The sequence below is a fragment of the Giraffa tippelskirchi genome, chromosome 3 (genome assembly GCF_054371585.1).
Source record: "Giraffa tippelskirchi isolate mGirTip1 chromosome 3, T2T-mGirTip1v1.2.pri, whole genome shotgun sequence".
NCBI lineage: Eukaryota > Metazoa > Chordata > Mammalia > Artiodactyla > Giraffidae > Giraffa > Giraffa tippelskirchi.
This window is the reverse complement of record NC_137277.1, coordinates 57,476,868-57,504,659: the sequence shown is the minus strand read 5'-3', so window position 1 is coordinate 57,504,659 and position 27,792 is coordinate 57,476,868. Positions and strand designations below refer to the sequence as shown.

Here is a 27,792-nt window from a genome sequence, read left to right as displayed (position 1 = left end):
TGATACTTGTGGCTAAAATGCTAAAATCTCTTATAGCTTTGAGATAGTCAAAACAATTTTTCCCTTTTATAAAGGATGCTACCAGCAATATAGTTCTACTTCTAGCAACATGTGCTTGAAGAAACGTAGGAAAACTCCACCCTTTACTGTGAAAGTAGCAGTTCAGTAAATGAAGATGATTCATTGTATTTTAGGTTTCCACATGGCATTTTTGAATTTAGAAAAACGCCTATGGTAGTATACCTTTTAACTGATTTTACTGTAATATTTCTTCAAGTGAAATCTTATGTTTTTATTGTTATCTGTGCTGCTTCTGGGACTTCCAGCAGCACAGATAACAATGAAAACATCAGATTTCACTGCTTATGGTGCTGCTTATGGGGCTTCCCTGGTGGCTCAGCTTTAAAGAATCCGCCTGCCTATGCAGAAGACTCGAGTTCAATCCCTGGGTCAGGAAGATTCCCTGGAGACGAAAATAGCAACCCACTCCAGTATTCTTGCCTAAGGAATCCTATGGACAGAGGAGCCTGACAGGCTACAGTCCATGGGATCGCAAAAGAGTTGGACACAACTTAGCGACTAAACAACAACAATGACAACATGTTGCTTGTGATGTAAGATAATTATGTGAATTCCATGATGATTGTTTTCAGTAAAGATGTTAAATACTCAGCAATTAGATGCTCCTTTTATGGTTTAGACATGACCCCGACTTCTACCACTCAAGGTTTCATTGTGGCCTTGGATAATAATTCAAAATTTTAGTATTAAAAATGACCTTTTAAAAGCCAGAGTCTGCTCTTGCAGGTTCATGGAACAAAGGTAACTTTAAAAAGCAGCATTAATATATATATAACCGAATCACTTTGCTTTACACCTGGAAGTTATTCAGTATTGTAAATCAACTTTATATCAATTTAAAAAAAAACAAAAACAAAACCTTAAGCAGCTTTTTACCACAGCTTGAAAAGTTAAACAGAAGTAAAATTTGGCTCAGTCTTTTTAATACACTCTATCTTCTGTAGTGGATGTTGGCCTTGGTATTCTACACAGAAAGGCTCTGTATTTGAATTTGAGAATTAATGCTTTAGTTTTTCCTTGTGAATTAATGCTATCTTGCTTAGGAAGATGGATTATAAGTAATGATGCCTTTGTCATCAGTTTAAAATTGTCTCTTTTCAAGTAAAAGTTTTAACATAATGGTAAAAGTATAACCTTGCATTTTAATTATATCAGAATGCATGCATTTCAGATGAAATTTGCATTTTTTAAAAGTGGTATAAATGCTTTAGACTGTTTTAGATTTAGGGACAGCAAACAGAAGAGATAATTTAAGAGATAATTTTAGTAACAAGTATACATTTAGAATTTATATTTAATATTAGTAGAAGTAGTAGTAAATGTCTATTTAATGAATTTATGTTTAAGTGTTTAATTTAAATGTTTACAAGACTAAATAAAAGGCCACATCATGTAATCCAAACAATGATTTAGGAGGAGCTGTCCTTCTATTCCTTCTCCTTATACAGAAGGTCAACCTAATATTTTAAATACTCCTATTTATTACGTATTAAAGAATTGAAAACAAATATTATTTTGTGAGCATCATTTCAGTTTATGACTATAAGAATACAGTGTTCTCAGAAATCAGACATTTTGTACAATTTTATAACTAAGAAGAATTCAGATTTAGCAAAGATAGATATTCTTCATTATGTAATAAGTTAAGCTTTATTTTCTTGCCCTCATAGTGAAAGAAGAGCTCTGTTAGCTTCCCAGACGTCCCTCACGCCATTGGGAAAGAATGGACACAACATCCCAGCAACACTGGCACTTGAGTCTAAGGAACTTGTTAAATCTGTCCGTGCCATACTTGATATGGATTGTAAGTTTTCTATACGTTTTCACTCTTTTAAAAATCGCTTATTTAGCAAAATGAAAGAAGAAAATTTCACACTTGGTAGTTTACTCTTGTGAAATGTATTGGTTTGCCTATGGTGAAATTGATAGCTTATCGATAAAAACCTTAAAAGGTTTAATGCAACCAGTTGTAGGGGGAGAATATTTGTTTTATTTTAAGTGCTCAAAATGACTTCCAGCAGAAGATAGCTGAATACGACTTTTTTTTTTTTTTTACATCTACTTCCATCTAAAGTCTCTTTGAAATGGTATAATAAATTCTAAAAATAAATCCACAACAGCAATGGAGACCTGGAAGGCTGGAATCAACCTTGAGGAACTTTTTAATAGTATAAAACAGATGGAATAAGATTGAAGGTAAGGCCCAACTGAGCAAAAGACCCTAGAACACAATAAAGACGAATGACAAGGCTGCTGAAACATTAAATATAACTGTGAAAAACCCCCTGGATCACAACCAGAGAAAATTGGGAACAAACCCTGGGGCAGTCAGCAGGGTAATTAATTAAAGGGCTGTAAAAGAGCTGAACCAGTTCCCTGCTTTTCAGAGCTGAGGGAACACTCTCTCAAGGAACTGCATGTTCTGTCACTGGACGCTTCCAATGCTCTCAGTAACCTCCCTGCTGACAGGGAGATCCTTGGGGAAAGCTTCAGTGGTTGGACATTTCCATCCTTCCCTCTTCCTATCTCCAAGCACTTTTTTCCCCAACATATATTTGAACTTCCTTTTTATTGTTTGTTTTCGGTCTCTTTCCTTGGTGTCAGTCTCTCTGCCAGTTGTCTTTGTACTCTTTGTACTGGCCTTTTACATTCCACTATTCCTCTAGTTTGTACTCATAATCTCTATGCTAGGGACCAGATACTACACACACACACACACACACACACAGCAAAAGTCTATGTTAATATACTAAAGAATTACAAAAATTTACAAAAGAAAAAGTCTGTTTTAATCAAGTATTAAAATAGTAAGTAAATTGAATATTTAAGTAGTAAGTCATCTACTACCCCAGGACTTTGAGTAAGTCCTGGGTAGTAGACGACTTTATTTAGTAATTAGGTAATATTCAAGACTCTTCCTTCAAAGTAACATTTAACTTTAAAACAATGCTATAGAGGATCAGAATCCATGCTTCTAAGAGTATCTGCTAAATTTCTACAATGAGCATTTTTTATAATTTTGTATAACCTATTACATTTTTTTAAATTAAATGTATTGTAGAAACCCTGTAAGAACTCTTTATGTAAAGAAATTCTGAAAAAAAAAAAGGAAATTCTGTGTTTTTAGGGGGGATAAAAATAACCATTACTAATGTGTTATGTGTAAGATCAGAATTTTATGTCAGACATTTTTACGTGAGGGTGGCAACAGCAGAGAGAAACACCTGCACAGACATAGCCCTGTGGACATTGCAATCATTCATTTTAATTACCTTGCTACCATTAACCTTTATATTTGTCAAACATGATTATTCAAAGAAATTTTTTGAAGTTCAGCAGAACTTCTTTGGAAGAAAAGTAAAGAATTACATCTACACTTTTTAATCTATTAATAAGATTATACCTACTCTGCTGTTTAAAACTAGTAAATAGTTTCTATGTTGTCTTCTTATTTAGAAATACAGTTGCTAATGTTTGCATATTTCCCAGCACTTTTGTAATTATATATGACATATCTTTTAAGTGTAATAATTCAGATAAACTCAGCTCATTTTTCTTTCTCTTTAAGCAGTAGCTTTTTTTATCTGTAATGGTAAGGAGAAAATCACTATCAGGAGGTAGATAATTCAGTTCCTCCACTTCATTTCCTTTGCCCTGGCTATCTGATTATTTCAAGTTACATTTTGAAAATTTCATTTGGGTAATTATCTCTACTTTCTTGTTAATTTAAGTACACTCCAGGATGTTATACTATGGAATTTCCTTAGAAATTAGATTAAGATTTCTTAGGTCTTATAACTTAAAAGCAGTCTCTAAGGGATGTCTAAAGGACAGTTCCAAACCATTTTTGGATCACGTACTCCATTGAAATTTGATGAAAATCCTCTTCCCAGAAAGGTGCAATTGAACACATTTTTTCATCCATTATCAGAGTGTTTATGAATCCCAACTTAGGAACCCCTGATGTAGAATTACAGGAAACACGAATGCTTTCTACAGCATTGCAAGTATAGCCATCCATCTCTCTAAAAAATACCCCTAGCAGTGGGGAATCTGTGAATCACAGAGGCAGCCAAGAGTTCAGTGGCACTTGGAATCCATGTAGACAATGTACCTCAGAATCTCGATGTCTCCTCCAGGTGCCTCAGAGAGCCTCTCAGTTGGTCAGCCAACCTCAGTAGGCAAGTTACCTAAGCTCTGGCCTGTTTCCTCATATGAAAGGTAGAGATCATAATGTCTCAAGGGGCAGGATCGAAGGATTATACAAGATACATGTCAAGAACCTGATAGTATAAGATGTTCCATAAATGGGTGTTACTGCCACTGGTACCACATTATTATTTAAAGTAATTAATTTAAATAATTAATACTTTTTCTCTATGATCATTATTAAGTAATTTTCTAAAGCTTCATTCAACTTGTATACATTTGAAAATGTGATAGATGAGAGTTTTTCTTAATATATAACTTTAATGTTATTATTGATTTTGAGTTAGAATATAATCATCACAGGAAACTGCGGTTACATGTCTGAACCGGCATCTTATCTTTCAGTTGTTTATTGCTAACTATAAGGAAACTTAGATCAGCTCTCTTCTGTTCACCTTCAGTGAAACAATATGTAGACGTAATAAACATTTTCAATCAGTACTGGAACCCCTGGAGGTCTTTACATTGATATCCATCAATATTTACATGATCAGTGTTGTGGTGCTTTAGTGTAATCTTTATTTGAAATAACTACATCTTTTAAAGTGTAATCTTTGTTTGATTGACATCTAGGTTAACAAAATTTTATAATGAAAGCAGGAAGAGGCAGTTCTAGTTAAGAAAAATGCACATTAAAGCAATATCTGTCTGGGTATCCAATAGGAGGTCTTTTATAGAAAGAGAAGTTACCGACTTCCTGGTAAAGCGACAGCATAAGCACAGGCTTCTCCCTTCCTTCCCATGGGAATGGTAAATGAAATGTAAAAACAGGGGGAATCTTCAAAGGCAGTAGCAGGTACAGGCAGATCCCAAAAGTTTGTCAATATAGCACAAGTAGAACTACATAGAAGAGAAAAACGAAGGTCCGTCTTGTTACTCTCTCTGCTGAATAACAGTTGCAATTTTGGGAATAACTGGAGGGAACCCTGGCAGGAGGACACTCCTTAACGCATTCTAATCTGAAGGGGTAATGAATACAGAGACTGGCTAGAGGTAGACAGACTCTTTTTACTCTAATATTTTGGTGAGTCAGTGTCATTTGGTGAAATACTCAGGGTCAGTGTGGATTCCATGTCAAGCAGAAGGTCAGTGGGGCTTGGTCTGTTAGAACCTAGATACATGTTAGACCTGACACAAACTGGGTCACACAAGAAATGTATGTAAAAAATAAATCTAAAGGGAACCTGGCACCACAGGCCACAATGCTCTGCACAACCATCTCTGGTCCTGGCTCATGACTCACTCCCCTGAGACTGCTGCATTGTCCTCATACCTGCAGTGCAAGTACACATGGGCCAGCCTCCAACCTGAGCTTAGATCGTAACTTCAACAACGACTGGATTGAGTGTCAGAACACCCAAGGGTCCACACCTGCTTGAAAAGGTCAAAAACCAATTCTGAGTAAAGAGCTCTCTACATTCAAGACTTGTATGAAGAGAAACTCGTTCATTCAATTCATTCAAGTTCTTATAAACAAATATGTATGTGTATCAGTTTAGTTTAGTTGCTCAGTTACATCTGACTCTTTGCAACCCCATGGACTGCAGCACACCAGGCCTCCCTGTCCATCATCAACTCCCGGAGTTTACTCAGACTCATGTCCATCTAGTTGGTCATGCCATCCAACCATCTCACCCTCTGTCGCCCCCTTCTCCTCCTCTTCAATCTTTCCCAGCATCAGGGTCTTTTCCAATGAGTCAGTTCTTCACATCAGGTGGCCAAAGTATTGGAGTTTCAGCTTCAGCATCAGTCCTTCCAATGAATATTCAAGACTGATTTCCTTTAGGATGGACTGGTTGGATCTCCTTGCAGCCCAAGGGACTCTCAAGAGTCTTCTCCAACAACACCGTTCAAAAGCATCAACTCTTCAGTGCCCAGCTTTCTTTATAGTCCAACTGTCACATCCATACATAATACTGGAAAAACCATAGCTTTGACTAGATTGACTTTTGTTGGCAAAGTAATGTCTCTGCTTTTTAATATGCCATCTAGGTTGGTCATAGCTTTTCTTCTAAGGAGCAAGTGTCTTCTAACTTCATGGCTGCAGTTACCATCTGCAGTGATTTTGGAGCCCAAGAAAAGAAAGTCTGTCCCTGTTTCCATTGTTTCCCCGTCTATTTGCCATGAAGTGATGGGACCAGATGCCATGATCTTAGTTTTCTGAATGCTGAGTTTTAAGCCAACTTTTTCACTCTCCTCTTTAACTTTCATCAAGAGGCCCTTTAGTTCTTCTTTGTTTTCTGCCATAAGGGTGGTGTCATCTGCGTATCTGAGGTTATTGATATTTCTCCCAGCAATCTTAATTCCAGCTTGTGCTTCATCCAGCCTGGCATTTCGCATGATGTACTCTGCATATAAGTTAAATAAGCAGGGTGACAGTATACAGCCTTGACGTACTTCTTTCCCAATTTGGAACCAGTCTGTTGTTCCATGTCCAGTTCTAACTGGTGCTTCTTGACCTGCATACAGATTTCTTAAGAGGCTGGTCAGGTGGTCTGGCATTCCCATCTCTTTAAGAATTTTCCACAGTTTGTTGTGATCCACATAGTCAAAGGCTTTGGCATAATCAATAAAGCAGAAGTAGATGTTTTTCTGGAACTCTCTTGCTTTTTCGATGATCTGACGGATGCTGGCAATTTGATCTCTGTTTCCCCCACGGTCAGTCTCTCCCATCAGGAAGCTTTCATAAACCTCTTATCCTTATCCATCAGAAGGTAGACAGAATGAAAACCACAATCACAGAAAGCTAATCAAACTGATCACATGGACCACAGCCTCATCTGACTCAATGAAACTATGAACCACACCGTGTAGGGCCACCCAAGACGGACAGATCATGGTGGAGAGTTCTGACAAAACGTGGTCCACTGGAGAAGGCAATGACAGACCTCTTCAGCAGTCTTGCCTTGAGAACCTCATGACCAGTATGAATAGTATGTATATGTATACATAGAAATATTTGATTATGAAAAAGTCCACTGTCAAGAAAATAAGATGTAGCTGTTGAGATTCAAGATGGTAGGGTGGTCTTATTCCAAAACTTCCCCATTCTTTTCCTACACTTAGAAATGATGTTTAAAATTTTGTGTGTTCAAAAGATAAAAACCAAGAAAGGAATGCCTCCCTGCACCAAAAAACAAAGGGAAAACTGTAATCATAACTGAAGTCTTAGGCTTCTAAGACCAATAGGATTAATATGGGCAGATGGAGCAAAGGTGCAAATACCCGTGAGGACCCAAATGATGCCAGAGCAAACGAAGCAAGATGCAGGAACATTTCTGTAGAAAATACACTTCTTTTTTCAAGTTACTCACATATTAGGCTTTTTTTTTTTTAATCTTTTCAATTTAGGAGCCACCTGGGCCTGCCACCAAATGAAGTCAAAAGTAAATATTCTCATCCACTATAGATGGGACTATAATTTGGCACATTTTGGGAGTCAGTTTTATAGTATATATTAAGACCTTTTAAAATGTCTATTTAAAAATTTTTTTGAAAGTAAACAAAAATGTTTTAATGATCATATATTTTAACCCAATAATCCCACCTGTTGGTATTTTTGCAAAGAAAATAATGAGTGATGTACATAAAAATGTGTATACAAGTACTTTCATCATGGCATTTCTTATAATAGCAGAAATATGGATGTGCAACTGTTGAGTAATTATATAGTTTTTACTCAACCCACTGAAAATCAGGATGAATTTTCCCCTACCAAGCAATGACCATCTAACAACACATATTTATTTATGTAAGACTCCTGACTCAACTTACGTATTTCTGTCTGAAATTAGCAATATTGTGACTTTTAAAATTAGAATGTCAGTAATGGCTGCTTTTTGTCTTTATATTCTGATGCTAACTAGAAGTTATTTAGACATGGGAAAAGGCTTTTTGAGAAAAAAGGGAAATGTGGTACTATAATATTTAAAGGCCTTCATAAGTTTTCGTTTAGATCCAAAACTCACATTTGATATAACATCTTCATCTTCTCATTCTATTTATTCTAGGTCTCAAACTCTCATCTTTGCTTTCATTATTTCCTTCAAAACATATTTTTATTAACCAACATGAATTTATTTAAAAAAAAGTGATGTGTGTGTGTGTGTGTGTGTGTGTGTGTGTGTGTGTGTATACACCTTCTTTGGTGAAGATCAGCCATACTCTTTAGAATGGGAATTATGGTATTTACTTCCACCTAAAATAATCATACTATTAATATATCTTTCTTCTCCTAGAATTGGGGGAAATGTTTTATGCATAGCAAATAGGTTACATGATTCTGATGCCACTTGAGAGACAGTTTCACTTGTTTTTTAAGGCCAACCTATTCTCTAGTGACTTGGTTATTCAGAATCAGATAATAACCACTGTAAATACTCATGGTGTTTTGCCATTCAAAGAATATGGTAAACTTACATATTCTCTTGTAATGTTGTAGAGTGAAAGTAGGTTACTGCTATCATGTTCCATTAAGAAAACATACCAAATTTAATCTTGGATGATCTCTGGAAAATCAACTATGCTTGAGTTATTCAGTTTTGTTTTAAGAAGGCAAATTATTATTAGCCTCAAGAAAAATAAGTAATTTCTTCCTAGTACAATTTACAAAAATAAAAAAGAAAGTGAGAGAAAAATAGATCACTTAAGAGAAGGTGATCACTTAAGAGAAGGTAATCATTTAGATTCACTTAGATTTTTTTATTTCATTCTTTCATTAGCTATTTATTGGGTATCTTCAATGGGCATGACCCTGACCTAGGCCTTTGATAGCAGCATAAACAAAGCCCTAGCTCTTGCTCTCAAACTGTTTAAATAAACTGTAAGGGCAGAGATGGACAAACACGTTAGCAAATAATACATGACAATTCCAGATAGTGATGACTGTTAGGCATATAATAAGCCAGTTGTGAAGGAAATGTGAATATGTGGTAATGCTACTCTTTTTTTGAAGAGATGATATTTGAACTGAGATCCAGACAGCAGGAAACCTCTATGGGAAGAGCTTTTTAGACTGAGTATAAAAGCCTTGAGGTAGGAGCAATCTTGATGTATTCGAGAGAGATTAAAAAAAAAAAAATCCTGGGGTATCTGATATATCTGAGAAAGCAGAAGAGTAGCCAGGAGGTAAGGGGGGGGGATGCAGAAAGGAGCCAGATCATATAGGACTCTGAACACCATAAAAGGAGTTTGGATTTATTTTGAGTATCACAGGAGCCATTAATGGTTTTAAGCAGAAAGAAATAACATTATCTGGTCTACATTAAAAAAAAAATCACTCAGGCAGTTGTTTGAAACTGGACTGTAAGAGTAACCAAGAGTGAAGAAAGCAGGAAGACTAGTTGACTATTACACGATTGACATAGGAGATGGCAGTACCACGGGCTAGGTTTGGAGTAACAAGAAACAAATATTCGTTTTTAAAAAGAGAAGTTGGTCGGTGTGTATAATCTTTTGGAACATTTGAAATTCAGTATTAATGTTTAAACTTGATATTTGTTGAATATTGGGTCAATAAGTTACTTTTTGGGTCAATAAGTAACCAAGCAATTGCCTGTCATTGTTTTGGATCTTAAACTACCTCATGTTTCCCTACTGCTCCTTCTGCATGTTAATTAACTGTTGGGTATTTGCCCTTTTTGTTAAATAAATTTCTGAGAACTGAAGTCCTGAGATAATTTAATAATACCAAATCCATAGTTGTTGTTTACTGTCTAAGTTGTATCCAACTCTTTGCAGCCCCATGGACTCGAGCCCACCAGGCTCCTCTGTCCATGGGATTTCCCAGGCAAGATTACTGGAGTGGGGTGTCGTTTCTGTCTTCACAGGATCTTCTCGAATCTATAGTAACCATCTACTATTCTTGTTTGGTACATAGGAAACAAACACAGTATAGTTTGTCAGTCATAAAAATCAGGATTCCACTCTGTTTCCTGTATTCTGTATACATGAACAGATATTCAATAAATCAATCCCAGAGCTTCCACATGGTATTTGTCTTCATAGACGATCATTTCCAGGACAATATTTCAGATATATACTTGAATCACATATGCTGCCAGCAGCTGTAAATATAAAGGCATGGTTAGACTGTAGCCCACCAGTCTCTTCTGTGCGTGACATTCTCCAGACAAGAAGACTGAAGTAGGCAGCCATTCCCTTCTCCAGGGGAACTTCCTGACCCAGGGCTCAAACCTGAGTCTCTTGTGTTACAGGCAGAATCTTTATGATCTGAGCCACCAGGGAAGACCAGACAAGCAAGACCTAATTTCTCCCACAAGGCAGGAATAAGTTGTCAAGGGGATAACAGAATGCACGGTATGTAGGATTTAATTAAGTAAATGTCTGTTTACCTTAGCACTAACATGGTGAACAGACTATAACTTAAAATGATTTCTAACACAAAAGCAGAAAAAATATAGGAATACTTCATAAATTACAGAAGACATAGATGATAGAGTGTAGGGAGTTAGCTCTCTTCCAAGAAATGAAGGTCTGTAATTCCTGGCACAGTTAGAACTGATTATAATAACAGAATGTCTAGAGTGTAGTTCATGTTTCCATCCTATAACTGGACAAACAAAATGTAGATGATGGCAGAAAGAAATATTTTCCCTCAAGGCCTGAAAATGTCCTCATTCAAACTGAATGCGTTCTTTTAGATTAATGGAATAGGTGTTCTCCAGAGTTCATATGAGGACAAAGTATTAACAGCTCATCTCAGGAAAGACAGCAGCAGTAGCAGTTGTGTGCAGTTACAGCTTTAATAATTATTTAATATGATAAAATAGTTCAATTTAGATCCAGAAGTTCCTTCCTTCAACAACAGACTATTAATATTTCTGTTACAGATAAAATACTTTAAAATAATAATACCAAAGATATAGAAGGTTTTTAAAATTCTATCAGTTTTACAGTTTAAAACAACTATTTTACATCACTATGTCTTCATACAACCCTGTGAGATAGTCATTGTTATTTCTACTTTAAAAGATATGAAAAGATTAAGGCTCAGAGAACTGAAATAATTTTCTTAAGCCACATACTTGGAAAGTAGAATGCCAGAGCCCTAACCTAGGCCTTCTACTAATATTAAGTCCTCTGAGTCTCACAGGGGTGTAGTTAAGTCATTATATCACAATTAACTGGTGGATTTTTTTTCTCTTGCTGCTGCTGCTGCTAAGTCGCTTCAGTCGTGTCCGACTCTTCACGACCCCATGGACTGCAGCCTACCAGGCTCCTCTATCCATGGTATTTTCCAGGCAAGAGTACTGGAGTGGGATGCCATTGCCTTCTCCGTTTTCTCTTGAGAGTATATAAAATAGCAGGGTGCCTTATATCCAGTATCATACTAAGTAAGATAAAAATATGATGACCTCTTGGAGTCTTGGCTTTCTGTCTCTAAATTGGGGATACAGTCTTCATAAGGTTGTTTCAAAGATTAAATGAACTAGTATGGAAGCACTTTTTTAAAATATAAAGAGTGTGTTAGTATTACTTTGTCATGTTGGACTCTTTGCAACCCATGGACTGTAGCCCACCTGGCTCCTCTGTCCATGGGATCCTCCAGGCAAGAATACTAGAGTGGGTTGCCATTCCCTTCTCCAGGGGATCTTCCCAACCCAGGGATCCAAGTTGGGTCTCCTGCTTTGCAGGCAGATTCTTTACCGTCTGAGCCACCAGGGAAGCCCTTTAAAATATAAAGTGCTTTGTAAATATGAGATTATGGAGATTATGTTTTAGAGTCCTTTTTTTAAATTTTAATTTGAATCATTGACCAATTTTCATGACGTAACAAATATTCAGAATAAAGCAAGAGATTACATTGTTTCAGGAAGCTTTAATAATTTTCAGTCATGTATAGAAGAATACCTGACTCATTGATATAGTTATTTTCTCAGGTCAGAATGGGAGAGCATCATTTTTTTTTCTTTTAATTAAAAACATCTCTATTGTTTGTTTGTTTGTTTGTTTTTTAGAGCAAACATTTGTTACTTATAAAATTAAAGCATCCTTAAGTACAATAAATGTTTAAGCACCATGGAAACCTCAGAGTAAAAATTAAAAGCTCTCTGTGAAACCATTTACAAAATATTGTATAAAGAGGGAATAATAAATGTACCTAAGAAAAAAATCTTTAATAATATTTTTCACAAATTTGTGACCTCTGAACTCATCCAACCAAGTTTACTAATTAGATTAAAGTAATTAGATTTTGGGACTATACAGTATTATTGGTAACCCCCAAATGCTAAAGAAACTTAAAGTCAACGTAGATACAGCAGTTGAAGTGAGATGCCTACTTCTTGGACAAGATCTAAGGTAAATTCCTCAACTTCACTATTGCTCCATTTATAAAATGGAAAGATGAGTGTCATAGCTCATTACATTACAGGATAAAATGAAATAACATTGTGAAATTATCTTTAGTTTTTACTTAGAAATTAGTTGTTTGCACCCTAAATGATATCTTTGTAGGTTCATTTTTCCTAGTATAGAGGCAGAATAGTATACTGAAGAGATCATATCTTGAATTCAAATTCCAGCCCTAAGACCTAATAGATTTGTGCAAAGAAGTCCCAAAAGGGGTTCTGTAAGCTCTCTGAGTCTCAATTTCTTCATGTATGAAAATGGAGATGTCATCAGCTCATGAGGTTGTTGGGAGGATTGCAGATAATGTAATTGAAGTAACTAGCTGATTAAAGTTAATGTTTATAAAGTGGCACATATCTGGTAGGTACTCAGTATACATCATCATTATTATTCTTGTCATTATAATCTTCATCATTCATTGTCATTATGTAAAAGAAGTTTGTCCTTGCAGCCTACTCTGATTTGATTAACTGTTCTCTTCTTCCCTCTATTTTTAGGCGAGGGGAAGCTGGAAACCTTGGAAGGTGTGAAAGATTTCTATTGATATAGATTTACATAATTTATCGTTATTGAATCACTGAGAACGTGTGAAAAAACAATGTGCTAAAACCTCTGAAAACAATTCAAAAGTAACATTTCACTCTTTAATACAGCAGTAAAATTTGAATAGGAAACCCAACTTCAACTCAGTTTTTTTCATGGATATCAAGCTTGGAATAATAAAGAAATTTATGTCTAACTAGTAGCTTCAAGGGCTCTCAGATTTTACACACTGTTGTGTATGGAAACGGAGATCTTGCTGACCTTATATAGAAAATAGAAATACTGAAATTGCCCATGGATGGGTATAACTAGTTCTCTGCAAGACTTTGACAGACATTTCACCAATGTGAGGGAGAAGTAAGCCATATAGATATCTGATGCAAGAATGTTCCAGACAGGGAACTGAGGTAGGAGGGGATCTTGTATATTTAAAAAAGACAAAGAGGACATCTGGACAGAGGGGTCCAACTTATTGCATCATCAGTCTTCAGCTGATTGTCTGCTTCTCAGAAAGCTCTTCCCTAACTACCCATTTAATTTGAGCCTTCTGTCTCCCTCCAAGCTCTATTCCACTCCCCTATTTTATTCTCTCCTTAGGACAGCAGACTATTTTTTTATTTTCTAGTTAACTTTCTCTCTCCTCCATTAAAATATGAGATCCCCTGAGAACAGGGATCTTGGATATCTTGTTCACTACAATTTAGGTAATGCCTAAAAACAGTACCTAGCATATGGTAGGTGATCATGAAATAGTCGTATTTCATTATGATAGTATCTGTTCAATGAATATATTTAATATATATGTTTCAATATTATCTACTTAGGTATGAACCTAAACTAATGAGGCCCTATATCTATTCGCCAGAGGGCTGTTACTAGCAATGTCCCTCCCTCAGTCTATAGTGTTAGTGAGTACCCAAGGAAACCAGCCCACTCACACAGTGCTGATAGACACTGCTCAGCTCAGCTCTTTTGAAGAGCAGACATCTGTGTCTCTAGGAACCTAAACTGTACATGTTCCTGGACCCTTTAGTTTCATTTCTAGGATCTATTGTGGAAATTAATTCCCATTCATATGCATGAATCTAACAAACACAAATATCCATTGTATATGCAAATAGATGTCAGATAGTTCTTTCCACAAATAGTCATTGAGTAAATGTGTATCAGCCACTGAGAACAGAGGCTGGGTCTGCTCACGCTGAGGATGTCCCAGAGGCAGGTGAAACTTGAAGAGCCCCAGAATCACCTCTTCTCTCTTGTACCTGTGGAACCTAGGTGGGGTACCATACAGCATCAGCTGAGACTTTCTGACCAAAATAGTTCCATGAATGGCCACTCCTTTTTTTCAAAGCAACAAATCTGATAGAAGGGGAAGAAGACTATTGAAAGCTATGAACTGTGAATGGTGCATCATAAAAGGCGATAGAGATGAAAAAGAAAGAAACATTAGTAAACCTGTAAGAGTGGACCTCAATAGCCTGGGCAGAAAAAGTGTATGAATGATACTTTCTCAAAGTAGGTCATTAACTAGTGTATGCCAAGCTGCTGTAATACTGAAGCACATTAACTGTTTTGTGTAACATCTGCTGGAATTGTAGCTCTTCTGAAAGTGTCTGGAGAGAATGTGATTAAGTTTGTATATATTTGGACACATATCACAGATTCCATGAAAGCAGTTTTATCTTTATTTTAAATTTAGATAAAATGGATTTGTTCTCATGTTTAGAAACCATCAGTGGATTGTGGGGTAAGAAATCCTAAAAGGAAAACTCTACTGTACACAATAACTTGCAGTCTCGGTAGGAAAGAAAAGGTAGACATATACAAATAAATCAAGGGAAACTTCACAGAGCTCTTAGCTTAGATGTTTAAACAAATATACAAGTATTGAACAAAGAAACAACCTAGAACTAACAAGAACTCTTCAGAATAGTGGCAGGAAATTTAAAAGCCAGGATTAACTCAAGTTTTTGAAAAAATTAAAGATGAGGCAAAATATATTGAAGCAGTGACAAAGAAAAAGATTTGGTGTGTTAAGTTAATGTATCTCCAACTCAATGGACTTGAGTTTGAGGAGGCTCCGGGAGTTGGTGATGGACAGGGAAGCCTGGCGTTGCTGCAGTCCAGGGGGTCGCAAAGAGTCAGACCCAACAGAGGGACTGAACTGACTCAGCAGTGAGAAAGTCTGAGTGTGGCTTTGGTAGGCAGATTCTTTGGTTGGCGTTGTTCTTTGGTTGGCGTTCATGCCCCTGTGTGATCCCCTCCCCTAGAGTATGTACAGAAACTGTGGTTTACTTGTACTAGCAGAATTCGGTAAAGATGATACATGATAATGTTGCATAAGATTTTAGTGCACACTTTGCTGTAGTCTCTCAATCCTTAGCTTCAAAGATGTAAACTGCTATGTTGGAAAACCCACACAGCAAGGAGCTGAGGGTAGCCTCAGGCCAACCACCAGAAAACTGAAGCCTTCAATCCTGTCAGTCAGTTCAGTAGCTCAGTCATGTCGGATTCTTTGCGACCCCACGGATGGCAGTACCCCAGGCTTCCCTGTCCACCACCAACTCCCGGAGCTTGCTCAAACTCATGTCCATTGAGTCAGTAATGCCAGCCAACCATCTCATCCTCTGTTGTCCACTTCTCCTCTCACCTTCAATCTTTCCCAGCATCAGGGTCTTTTCCAATGAGTCAACTCTTCACATCAGGTGGCCAAAGTATTGGAGCTTCAGCTCCAGCATCAGTCCTTCCGGTGAGTATTCTGGACTGATTTCCTTTAGGATGGACTGGTTGGATCTCCTTGAAGTCCAAGGGCCTCTCAAGAGTCTCATTCAACACCACAGTTCCAAAGCATCAATTCTTCGGTGCTCAGCTTTCTTTATGGTCCAATTCTCACATCCGTACATGACTACTGGAAAAACCATAGCTTTGACTAGACGGACCTTTGTCAGCAAAGTAATGTCTCTGCTTTTTAATATGCTGCCTAAGTTGGTCATAGCTTTTCATAGTTTTCTTCCGAGAAGCAAGCTTCTTTTAATTTCATGGCTGCAGTCACCATCTGCAGTGATTTTGGAGCCCAAGAAAAGAAAGTCTCTCACTGTTTCTGTTGTTTCCCCATATATTTGCTATTAAGTGATGGGACCAGATGCCATGATCTTTGTGTTTCGAATGATGAGTATTAAGCCAGCTTTTTCACTCTCCTCTTTCACTTTCATCAAGAGGCCCTTTAATTCCTCTTCACTTTCCGCCATAAGGGTGGTGTCATTGCATATCTGAGGTTATTGATATTTCTCCCAGCAATCTTGATTCCAGCTTGTGTTTCATCCATCGCAGCATTTAGCATGATATATGCTGCAACTCCAATACTTTGGCCACCTCACGCAAAAAGTTGACTCATTGGAAAAGACCTTAATGCTGGGAAGGATTAGGGGCAGGAGGAGAAGGGGACGACAGAGGATGAGATGGCTGGATGGCATCACCGACTCGATGGACATGGATTTGGGTAGACTCTGGGAGTTGGTGATGGACAGGGAGGCCTGGCGTGCTGCGATTCATGGGGTCGCAAAGAATCGGAGAGCGACCGAACTGAACTGAACTCTGCATATATGGAGAAGGGAATGGCAACCCACTCCAGTGTTCTTGCCTGGAGAATCCCTTGGACAGAATCCCAGGCTCCCCTGCCTGGTGGGCTGCCGTCTATGGGGTCTCACAGAGTTGGACACGACTGAAGCGACTTAGCAGCAGCAGCAACTCTGCATATAACTTAAATAAGCAAGGTAACAGTATACAGCCTTGATGTACTCTTTCCCAATTAGGAACCAGTCCATTGTTCCACGTCCTATTCTAACTGCTGCTTCTTGACCTGTATACAGATTTCTCAAGAGACAGGTCAGATGGTCTGGTATTCCCATCTCTTGAAGAATTTTCCACAGTTTGTTGTGATCCACGCAGTCAAAGGCTTTGGCATAGTCAATAAAGCAGAAGTAGATGTTTTTCTGGAACTCTCTTGCTTTTTCTGTGATCCAATGTATGTTGGTAATTTGATCTCTAGTAACTGTGCCTTTTCTAAATCCAGCTTAAACATCTGGAAGTTCTTGGTTCATGTACTGTTGAAGCCTCGCTTAGAGAATTTTGAGCATTGCTTTGCTAGTGTGTGAGATGAGTGCAGTTGTGCAGTAGTTTGAACATTCTTTGGCATTCCCTTTCTTTGGGAATGGAATGAAAACTGACCTCCAGTCCTGCGGCCACTGCTAGTTTTCCAAATTTGCTGGCATACTGAGTGCATCATCTTTTAGGACTTTGACAGCATCATCTTTTAGGACTTCAAATAGCTCAGCTGGAATTCCATCACCTCCACTAGCTTTGTTTGTAGTGATGCTTCCTAAGGCCCACTTGACTTTGCACTCCAGGATGTCTGGCTCTAGGTGAGTGATCACACCATCGTGGTTATCTGGGTCATTAAAATCTTTTTTGTGTAGTTCTGTGTATTCTTGCCACCTCTTCTTAATACCTTCTGCTTCTGTTAGGTCCATACTGTTTCTGTCCTTTATTGTGCCCATCTTTGCATGAAATGTTCCCTTGGTATCGCTAATTTTCTTGACGATATCTCTAGTCTTCCCCATTCTACTGTTTTCCTCTATTTCTTTGCATTGATCACTGAGGAAGGCTTTCTTATCTCTCCTTGCTATTCTTTGGAACTCTGCATTCAAATGGGTATATCTTTCCTTTTCTCCTTTGCATTTAGCTTCTCTTGTTTTCTCTGCTATTTGTAAGGCCTCCTTAGACAATTTTGCATTTCTTTTTCTTGGGGATGGTCTTGATCCCTGCCTCTTGTACAGTGTCATGAACCCCCATCCATAGTTCTTCAGGCACTATGTCTATCAGATATAATAAGTTGAATCTATTTATCACTTCCACTGTATAATCCTAAGGGATTTGATTTAGGTCAAATTTAGGTCTAGTGGTTTTCCCTACTTTCTTCAATTTAAGTCTGAATTTGGCAATAAGGAGTTCATGATCTGAGCCACAGTCAGCTCTTGGTCTTGTTTTTGCTGACTGTGTAGAGCTTCTCCATCTTCGGCTGCAAAGAATACTATCAATCTGATTTTGGTGTAGACAATCTGGTGATGTCCACGTGTAGAGTCATGTCTTATGTTGTTGGAAGAGGGAGTTTGCTATGACCAGTATGTTCTCTTGGCAAACCTCTGTTCGCCTTTGCCCTGCTTCATTCTGTACTCCAAGGCCAAACTTTCCTGTTACTCCAGGTATCTCTTGACTTCCTGCTTTTGCATTCCAGTCTCTTATGATGATAAGGACGTCTTTTTTTGGTGTTAGTTTTAGAAGGTCTTGTAGGTCTTCATAGGACCATTCATCTTCAGCTTCTTCGGCATTAGTGCTTGGGGCATAGACTTGGATTACTGTGATATTGAATGGTTTGCCTTGACAACGAACTGAGATCATTCGGTCATTTTTGAGATTGCCCCCAAGTACTGCATTTGGACTCTTGTTGACTATGAGGGCTACTCCATTTATTTTAAAGGTTTCTTGCCCGCAGTAGTGGATATAATGGTTTTTTTAATTAAATCTGCCCATTCCAGTCCATTTTAGTTCACTCTTGCGATCTCCTGTTTGACCACTTCCAATTTACCTTGATTCATGGACCTAACATTCCAGGTTCCTATGCAATATTGTTCTTTATAGCATCAGACTTTACTTCCAACACCAGTGACATCCACAACTGGGAGTTGTTTTCACCTTTACTCTGTCTCTTCATTCTTTTTGGAGTTATTTCTCCACTCCTCTCCAGTAGCCTATTGGGCACCTACCCACCTGGGTTCGATCCTATAACCACAAGGAACTGAATTCTGTTAACAATACCTAAGCCTTCCCAGTTAAGCCTCAGATGAGACCACAGTCTTACCAGACCCTAAGCAGAGGACTCAGCTAAGCCTCACTCAGATTCCCAACCCACAGAAACTATGAGATTAAAAGTATATATATTATTCTAAGTTGCCAAGTATGCAGTAGTTTGTTTAACAGCAAGAGAAAATTAATATCATGTACTACTCCCATTTGCTTCTACCTTCCTAGTTGAGAAAATGACTATCAGAGCAGCAATGCTGGAATTTTCTCTGGAATAAAATATTTCCTTCTATTAAAGTAAGAGATACAAGTTACATTTGTAGAGTTTTGAATCAACTTTCAGACTCCTCTGAAAGTTGACTTTCAGAGGAGTGACTGGGGTGACTCTTTTCTGTCTCCCCTATTTCTTTAACTCTTTTCTATCCAATCGAAGGAAGTTTGAGGGGAACTGAAGGATACCCCTTTACAACTGTAATTAAGACAGGACCTCCAGAAGCACACAGCTGCTAAATTAGAAGTGGTGTCATGAATCTTCCTGAGAGAAACGGCTCTCCCTCCTCCCGTGGCGACACCTCATGCACATGTCAGTTCCCAGTGCTGATCACAGTGCTTGACACATAGCTGATGCTCAGTGACTGACGAATGAATTCCTTGTTAAGTTACCTCACTTATAAATCCAGTGAGAAAGAAGAAAAGCCATTATCCCTCCTTACTGCAGTCCTTTTCCTTCCTAGATTTTTGGGAATGAAAAGGCGATCATGACATTCATTTGTGTACAGGAAAGAAAATGAGCAGTGAGAGTCCAGAGATGAGTGAATTGCTCTTTGTTCATAAAAGGAATCGATAAAGCCTAACATGAATACCAATAATTCTGTAATTCTTTTTACCTTCTCAGTCTACAGAGTTGTGTTTAGTTTTTTTTTTTAATTGAGGTATAATTGACATGTTTAATTTAATATGAGTCCTGTTTAGTGTTGATAGATGCAAGAAGCTTAATTGTCTGATTCCAAATGATACTGACATAATGGACTCATTTGTTATGTCTCCATTTTCTATCTTCACATCACATAAAAGTACAAGCCTTTTATAACCTGACAATAATTGGAATGCCTTTATCTTTTATTCACTTTATTGTTGGCTTCCCTCTTTGTAGACTTCTAGTGGAAACATAATTTTAACATTATTCATTCCTGTTTGGTACATTGAATGCCTGGTACATTGTAACTCATTACTAAGGATTTGTGAATCCTTTATACATACTCTCATTAATTAATTCCTAGTTGCTTTATTGGACATTACTGATGACAGATGCTCCAAGGTTTTGGTTTCATTTGTGTAACATGTAAGTATAAAATGAACAGAATATATATACTTCATTGCTTTTACTGTCCATTTCAGAAGCATGGTAATTTTTAATCTAAAGAAGTGAAAGTATTTCAACTCATAATGTCATTATTTATGAATTAGGAAATTACATAGCTGTTAAGCTGAAGCCTTCTTTTAAAAAAAAGATGAATTGATAAATGTTCGGGGGCATGTGTATTGCCTAAGAGCATGGTGAGTTTTTTAAAATTTAATAAGCAATATATTATTTTTCCTCTGCAGTCTCTTCTCTCCTGGTCTTTAGCACATAAATCATGCCACATCACTCTCCAAGTCAGAATTGTCCAATCACTTCCCATCACACTTAGAATAAGATCCAAACACCTTACCATGGCTTACAAGAACCTTCATCTCTGGCCCTGACTAGCTGTCTACTACCATTCTCCTGCTTACGTTACATGAGTCTCATTGGTCTTTTTATAGTTCTTCAGACAGGCCAAGCTCATTTCTATGCCAGTGCCCTTGCACTTGCTTTTCCAACTCAAGAGAATCCTTTCCATTTAGATCTTCACAAGACTTACTCCTTCATTTCGTTCAGGTCCGTGCTCTCACGTCTTCTTTTGAAAGAGGCTTTTCCTGGCCACTCTGCTAAAATGCTAGCCCCCATCATCACTACCAATCACTCATGATCCATCTCTACCCGTGTTTTTTTAGTAGCACTGCTTTGCCATCTAAAATTGTGTCTGCCCCTCAGAACATACACTTCAGGAAGGTAGGGTCCTCTCTTGTGTTGTTCACCATTGTAGCCCCTGAATCTACTACAGCAGTTATTCAATATGTGTTAAGTAAATAACTAAATGAATAGAATCATAGAGGTACCCTGTGTAGAACTAAACAGCAGTTGAAGAGAGAAACAAGGAAGTAAAGTAAAAGCAACATGAATTTTCACACCTGGATTGTTGGAGGTTGGTAGAACCATTAAAAGTCACAAGGAACTCAGAAGGAAAGACAGATTGGGAAAGAAGTAAGACCAGTTCTGTATCAGACATTAGAAATGCTGGTAGGCATCGAGAGAGAGATGGGAGAACGGATCACGATTGGAGATGCTGTGTAAGGAATAACTGATTGTTTTCCTGATCATTGAAGCCCTAAGGTTGCAGTGAAAGAATGTAATCCTGAGAAGAAGGAAAAGCCCTTCCATGACAAGCGCAGGAGAGGGTCCGGATGGGGGCAGTCAGGCAGGACTTAAAGAAAGCTCCGGGAGAAGAGAGTTTCAAGAAGGGAGTGTTTAACAGTTCTAAATGCTGATAACAGGAGGGCAACATGTGAACAATAGATTGGCTGTGATGGTAAGCATTTGTGACCTTTAAGAGAGAAGCCTCAGTAGATTGGTGAGGGCCGGAATACACTTTACACCAACACTGTCTTGAATGTCAGTTTAATCTTTCCTCTGTGATTCATAAGGCATTTCAGCATCTCTAAGGATTTCTTGGTCATTTTGTAAATATCAATTATGCAACTCTGTAGTTTAAAAGGTATTGGATTAAGGGGAAAAGGTATAGGAAATTGAAATGAATCTATACTGATCCTGCAACATATGATAGAAGTTACTTAATTTAAACACACTCCCACCTGTGCCCAGGTTTCTGTGACTTTAGTGACAGATGCAGTGTGCTCTGTTAGCTGTCAACAAAGTGTCAGTTTAGCATGTGCTGTTTTTTACATTACAAAGTGCTAAGATCAAAGGGAAAATGTTGGTTAGGACAGCAATATTTTTATGTTATTGTCTGCTGACATAAAAATGTGTTAAACTTTTATTTTTGTTATTTTGAAAAGATCTGAAAAGAATGAATAAGCAGGAGAAATTGCTCATAATCCACCACCAAGAGGCCATCGTTGTTTACATTTTCACTTTCAGTCTTTTATTCAGCTTTTTAAAACTTATAACATTTTTGTGTTATTTCTTATATAATGGGAGGAGGAGTATAGTAGCTAAAAGCAGGAGCTTGAGAATCAGATTACTTGGGTTCAAATCCCATCTCTGCTTCTTATCAGCAACATGATCTTGATGAGTTTCATAACCAGTCTGCACCTCAGTCTCTTCACCTATTAAGTGCAGGAACAGATAATTCTTTTGTAAGCCAATTTGTCCTGATACCTGGCATATAAAACAGAGCTGACCCCATACTCTTTCTACCTTTCTTTCCAAACTTACTTTTTGTATTTTCCCCCTCCACTGGCACTCATTGCAAGACGTTTCATCACTTTCATTATTTTAGTTATCATTTTCTGATGTTTTATACTTTTCTCCTTGGTTTTAAGGTGCAAATACTGTTTACAAATAAAATCTAGGTTGGATGCCACCTCTCCTGGATACTGAGCTAATATGAAACTGAGGAACCCAGTTGAGGGTTATAGTTGTCTACAATTGACTTAAAGTTGCACTGCACTGCTCCCCCATGTTAAAGTCAAATGTGGTCTGACTCTGCTCTGAAATAAAAAAGGATAATAAACTAATTAAAGCATGTGATTGTCTGTATCAGAGTTATTATCCTGAAGCCATTTACCATACAGTGATAATCAAATGACTGGATGGGCTGTTAACAGTAATATGTCCCTTTGGGCACCACATCACAGTTGTGTTATGTGCAGACTGTTGTGACAGGAATGTTTCTAAGACTAGGTTAAATGTGGACTATTTAAGTAATAGAGACTTCAAAGGAAAGCAGTTTCTTTTGTTTACTTCAGGAAAGTATTCAAATTTATTTCAAGGTATCTTTAGAGAAAGGGGAGGTTAAGAAAAATGGTCATGTTAGTCTTTTGGTTAAAATAATTGGTCAAATAGCATCAAGGCAGAAGAACACGGATATAATAGATGTAACCCCTCTCTCATGAATTCATGATTGAAAACAAAACTAAGCCCCTAGTTTTCCCAGTCAAACTCGATGGGTCATTTGGGTGTGACAATTATGGTTATATTTCCCAGAGCCAACCTTGATTTTGAGTGTTTTGGCACCCTTTCAATTACTCTCCTGTTTAGGACTCAGAAGAAAATAGTTGAAATATCTATAATATTCTTTCTTAGTAAGCAAGATTTTTATCAACCTTACTCTTTTCTGAAAACATATTTACTCTGTTCTAGTAATGTAAGGTACATTGTTATCCAAAAGTGGATCTGTCTTTATTGATAAGGTGACTGACGAGGTTCTGTGAAATGCGTTACTATGCTATGGGTTGTAAAGTTTTTATAAACAACAATGCTATTGTTTTGTTGCTTGAGATGATGGTGAATTGACTAACTTAAGGAAACAGGCTGCTGCAGGTTTTTCTAAGTATCTTGCAGTAAATCAACCTTCAAAGACTTCCTTAGGAAACAGATTGGCGCTTTTTAAAAATATAAATGCAATATATTAAACATAATTCTTAAATCATCTAGTTTTTTTTTCTAATCCAAAGATAAGAAAAATATATCAATTTGTAATATGACTTCCTAGAGATCTGAATAACAGAAAGCTTCGATGTTCTTAATCCAGCATAGCTGTCAGTTTCCTAGTTCTTCTGTGTGTTTTCTTTTGTTGTGTATGTGTATGTTAGTCATTCAGTTGTGTTCAACTCTTTGTGACCCCATGGACTGTAGCCCACCAGGCTCCTCTGTCTGTGAGATTTCCCAGGCAAGAATACTGGAGTGAGTAGCCAACCACTCCCTTCTCCAGGGGATCTTCCCAACCCAAGGATGGAACCCAGCTCTGTCACATTGTAGGTGGATTCTTTACCAGCTGAGCCACAAGGGAAGCCCTTACTGAAACATATACATTTATAAATGTATTTTTTAAATGCTCAAAGGAGATATTGCTATTTCCCAAAGACCTGATAAATGTACTCAAAACATTACTTTGGAATATTTGCATTTGAGAGTATAACTTAAATATTTTATTGTCAATGTATTTTGTGGTATTTTGTTATTTCCAAAGGCCATTGTGCCTAAATGGCAGCACAGAGGTTGTGTTTATCGTAATATCACATTCAGAAAACCATGAATGCAAGCCAGTCTGTTGGAATGCACAGGCCAGCAAGTATGCTCTCTTTTCTATTTAGTTAACTTTTGTTTAAACATGGTTTACTTATTTGAGTGGAAGTTAACAAAACACTGAGCTTTTATGATCTTGTCATAGCAGTGCTCTGTTATGTGACCTAGATTTCAAATCTCTGTAGTATTTCCTGTATAAAACTAGTATAGTCCCTCTCTGTGCACCTACCACAATAATCAAATATGAGTCAGCTATGTAGAGACACTATCTGCGGAAGGTTTTTTTTAATCAAAACCTTTTATTAATAAAAAAAAAGTACATAGTGCTGTTTATAATCCAGATGAGCTAATAAGTTAGGTATAATTAAGAATCTTTCTAGGAGGAAATTTCTCAGGAGGTATTTAAAGATTCACTCCTTAAATTTTTTTTAATAATATGCTTTTTTGTATACACAAAGAATTTTCTTATTTCTAAGTCTGGTGTAACCTTGGAATTCTTAGTAGGCAGAAACTGTGACCTTTATTTGTACTGAACAAATATTTTTAATCTGTTCTTTTCAAAGAATTTTTCTTGTTATTGCAATCTACTATTATAATTTCATTTTTTTAATGAGCATTTACACCCTGGAAATGAACCCTAGGAACATTTAGAAGGCTATAGAGAAAGAAGAAACTGAACTAAAAAGGAATGATCTTTTAAAAATTAAGATGACTTTTTCATTTTCTAAATTTAGGTGCAACACTATGTGTGTATATTATTGTGGAAACCAGGAAAAACTGAAAGCTTTTAACAGCATATACTATTTTTTAACTTTATAATTTATATTGGGGTATAGCCGATTAACTATGTTGTGGTAGTTTCAGATGAGCAGCGAAGGGACTTACCCATATGCATACATAGATCCATTCTCCCCTAAATCCGCCTCCCATCCAGGCTGCCACATAGCATTGAACAGAGTTCCATGTGCTATACAATATTGATCCTTGTTGGCTATCCATTTTAAATATAGTAGTATATGGTTTGTCACATTGTAGAGGAGGCAGGGATCAAGACCATCCCCAAGAAAAAGAAATGCAAAAACGCAAAATGGTTGTCTAAGGAGGCCTTACAAATAGCTGTGAAAAGAAGAGAGGTGGAAAGCAAAGGAGAAAAGGAAAGATATACCCATTTGAATGCCGAGTTCCAAAGAATAGCAAGGAGAGATAAGAAAGCCTTCCTCAATGATCAATGCAAAGAAATAGAGGAAAACAATAGAATGGGAAAGACTAGAGATCTCTTCAAGAAAATCAGAGCTACCAAGGGAACATTTCATGCAAAGATGGGCACAATAAAGGACAGAAACGGTATGGACCTAACAGAAGCAGAAAATATTAAGAAGAGGTGGCAAGAATACACAGAAGAACTGGAAAAAAAGATCTTCACGACCCAGATAATCACGATGGTGTGATCATTCACCTAGAGCCAGACATTGTGGAATGCGAAGTCAAGTGGGCCTTAGGAAGCATCACTACGAACAAAGCTAGTGGAGGTGATGGAATTCCAGTTAAGCTATTTCAAATCCCAAAAGATGATGCTATGAAAGTGGTGCACTCAATATGCCAGCAAATTCAGAAAACTCAGCAGTGCCCACAGGACTGGAAAAGGTCAGTTTTCATTCCAATCCCAAAGAAAGGGAATGCCAAAGAATGCTCAAACTACCACACAGTTGCACTCATCTCACACACTAGCAAAATAATACTCAAAATTCTCCAAGTCAGGCTTCAACAGTACGTGAACCGTGAACTTCCAGGTGTTCAAGTTGAATTTAGAAAAGGCACGGTTACCAGAAATCAAGTTGCCAACATCCGTTGGATCATTGAAAAGCCAAGAGAGTTCCAGAAAAACATCTGCTTCTACTTTATTGACTATGCCAAAGCCTTGACTGTGCGGATCACAGCAAACTGTGGAAAATTCTTCAAGAAATGGGAATACCAGACCACCTGACCTGCCTCCCGAGAAATCTGTATGCAGATCAAGAAGCAACAGTTAGAACTGGACATGGAACAACAGACTGGTTCCAAATAGGGAAAGGAGTACATCAAGGCTGTATATTGTCACCCTGCTTATTTAACTTATACGCAGAATACATTATGCGAAATGCTGGGCTGGATGAAGCACAAGCTGGAATCAAGATTGCCGGGGGAAATACCAATAAACTCAGATTTTCAAATAATACCACCCTTATGGCGGAAAGCAAAGAACTAAAGGGCCTCTTGATCAACATGAAAGAGGAGAGTGAAAAAGTTGGCTTAAAACTCAACATTCAGAAAACTAAGATCATGGCATCCAGTCCCATCACTTCATAGCAAATAGACAGGGAAACAATGGAAACGGTAACAGACATTATTTTCTTGGGCTCCAAAATCACTGCAGATGGTGACTGCAGCCATGAAATTAAAAGACGCTCCTTGAAAGAAAAGCTATGACCAACCTAGACGGCATATTAAAAAGCAGAGACATTACTTTGCCAACAAAGTTCCCTCTAGTCAAGGCTATGGTTTTTCCAGTAGTCATGTATGGATGTAACAGTTGGACTATAAAGAAAGCTCAGTGCCGAAGAATTGATGCTTTTGAACTGTGGTGTTGGAGACCTTTGAGAGTCCTTTGGACTGCAAGGAGATGCAACCAGTCCATCCTAAAGGAAATCAGTCCTGAATATTCACTGGAAGGGCTGATGCTGAAGCTGAAACTCCAGCACTTTGGCCATCTGATGCAAAGAACTGACTCATTTGAAAAGACCTTAATGCTGGGAAAGATTGAAAGTGGGAGGAAAAGGGGACGACAGAGGATGAGATGGTCAGATGGTATTCACCGACTCAATGGACATGAGTTTGAGCAAACTCCAGGAGTTGGTGATGGACAGGGAGGCCTGGCAAGCTGCAGTCCATGGGGTCGCAAAGAGTCGGACACAATTGACTGACTGAACTGAACTGTATGTACATGACCATCCCAAACTCCCTAACTATCCCTTCTCCTCCAGCCACCATAAGTTCCTTTTCTTTGTCTGTGAGTCTCTTTCTGTTTTGTGAGTATGTTCATTTGTTTCATTTCTTTTGAGTCCCCATATGCTGCTACTGCTAAGTCGCTTCAGTCGTGTCCGACTCTGTGCGACCCCATAGACGGCAGCCCACCAGGCTCTGCCGTCCCTGAGATTCTCCAGGCAAGAATACTGGAGTGGGTTGCCATTTCCTTCCCATATAAGAGATGTCATATGATATTTCTCCTTATCTGTCTGACTTACTCAGTATGACACTCTTATCCATGTTGCTACAGATGGCATTATTTCATTCTTTTTAATGATTGAGTAATATTTCATTGTATATGTTGTACCACA

The 27,792-nt window shown here is 37.7% G+C and overlaps 1 protein-coding gene across 26 annotated transcripts in view; it reads left to right on the top strand.

Annotated features, from left to right (window-relative positions):
- Positions 1–27,792, top strand: part of STXBP4 (syntaxin binding protein 4) — a 214,891-nt gene that overhangs the window by 143,451 nt on the left and 43,648 nt on the right. For 9 of the 26 annotated variants that reach the window (XM_081581693.1, XM_081581691.1, XM_081581684.1 and 6 more), the window contains one exon: positions 1,752–1,885. In XM_081581693.1, the coding sequence (XP_081437819.1) occupies positions 1,752–1,885 (134 nt within the window). Of the gene's footprint in view, positions 1–1,751; positions 3,649–10,505; positions 10,609–13,160; positions 13,403–27,792 lie in introns of those variants that run through there. The other 17 variants (XM_081581694.1, XM_081581685.1, XM_081581679.1 and 14 more) reach the window with 5 other exon arrangements.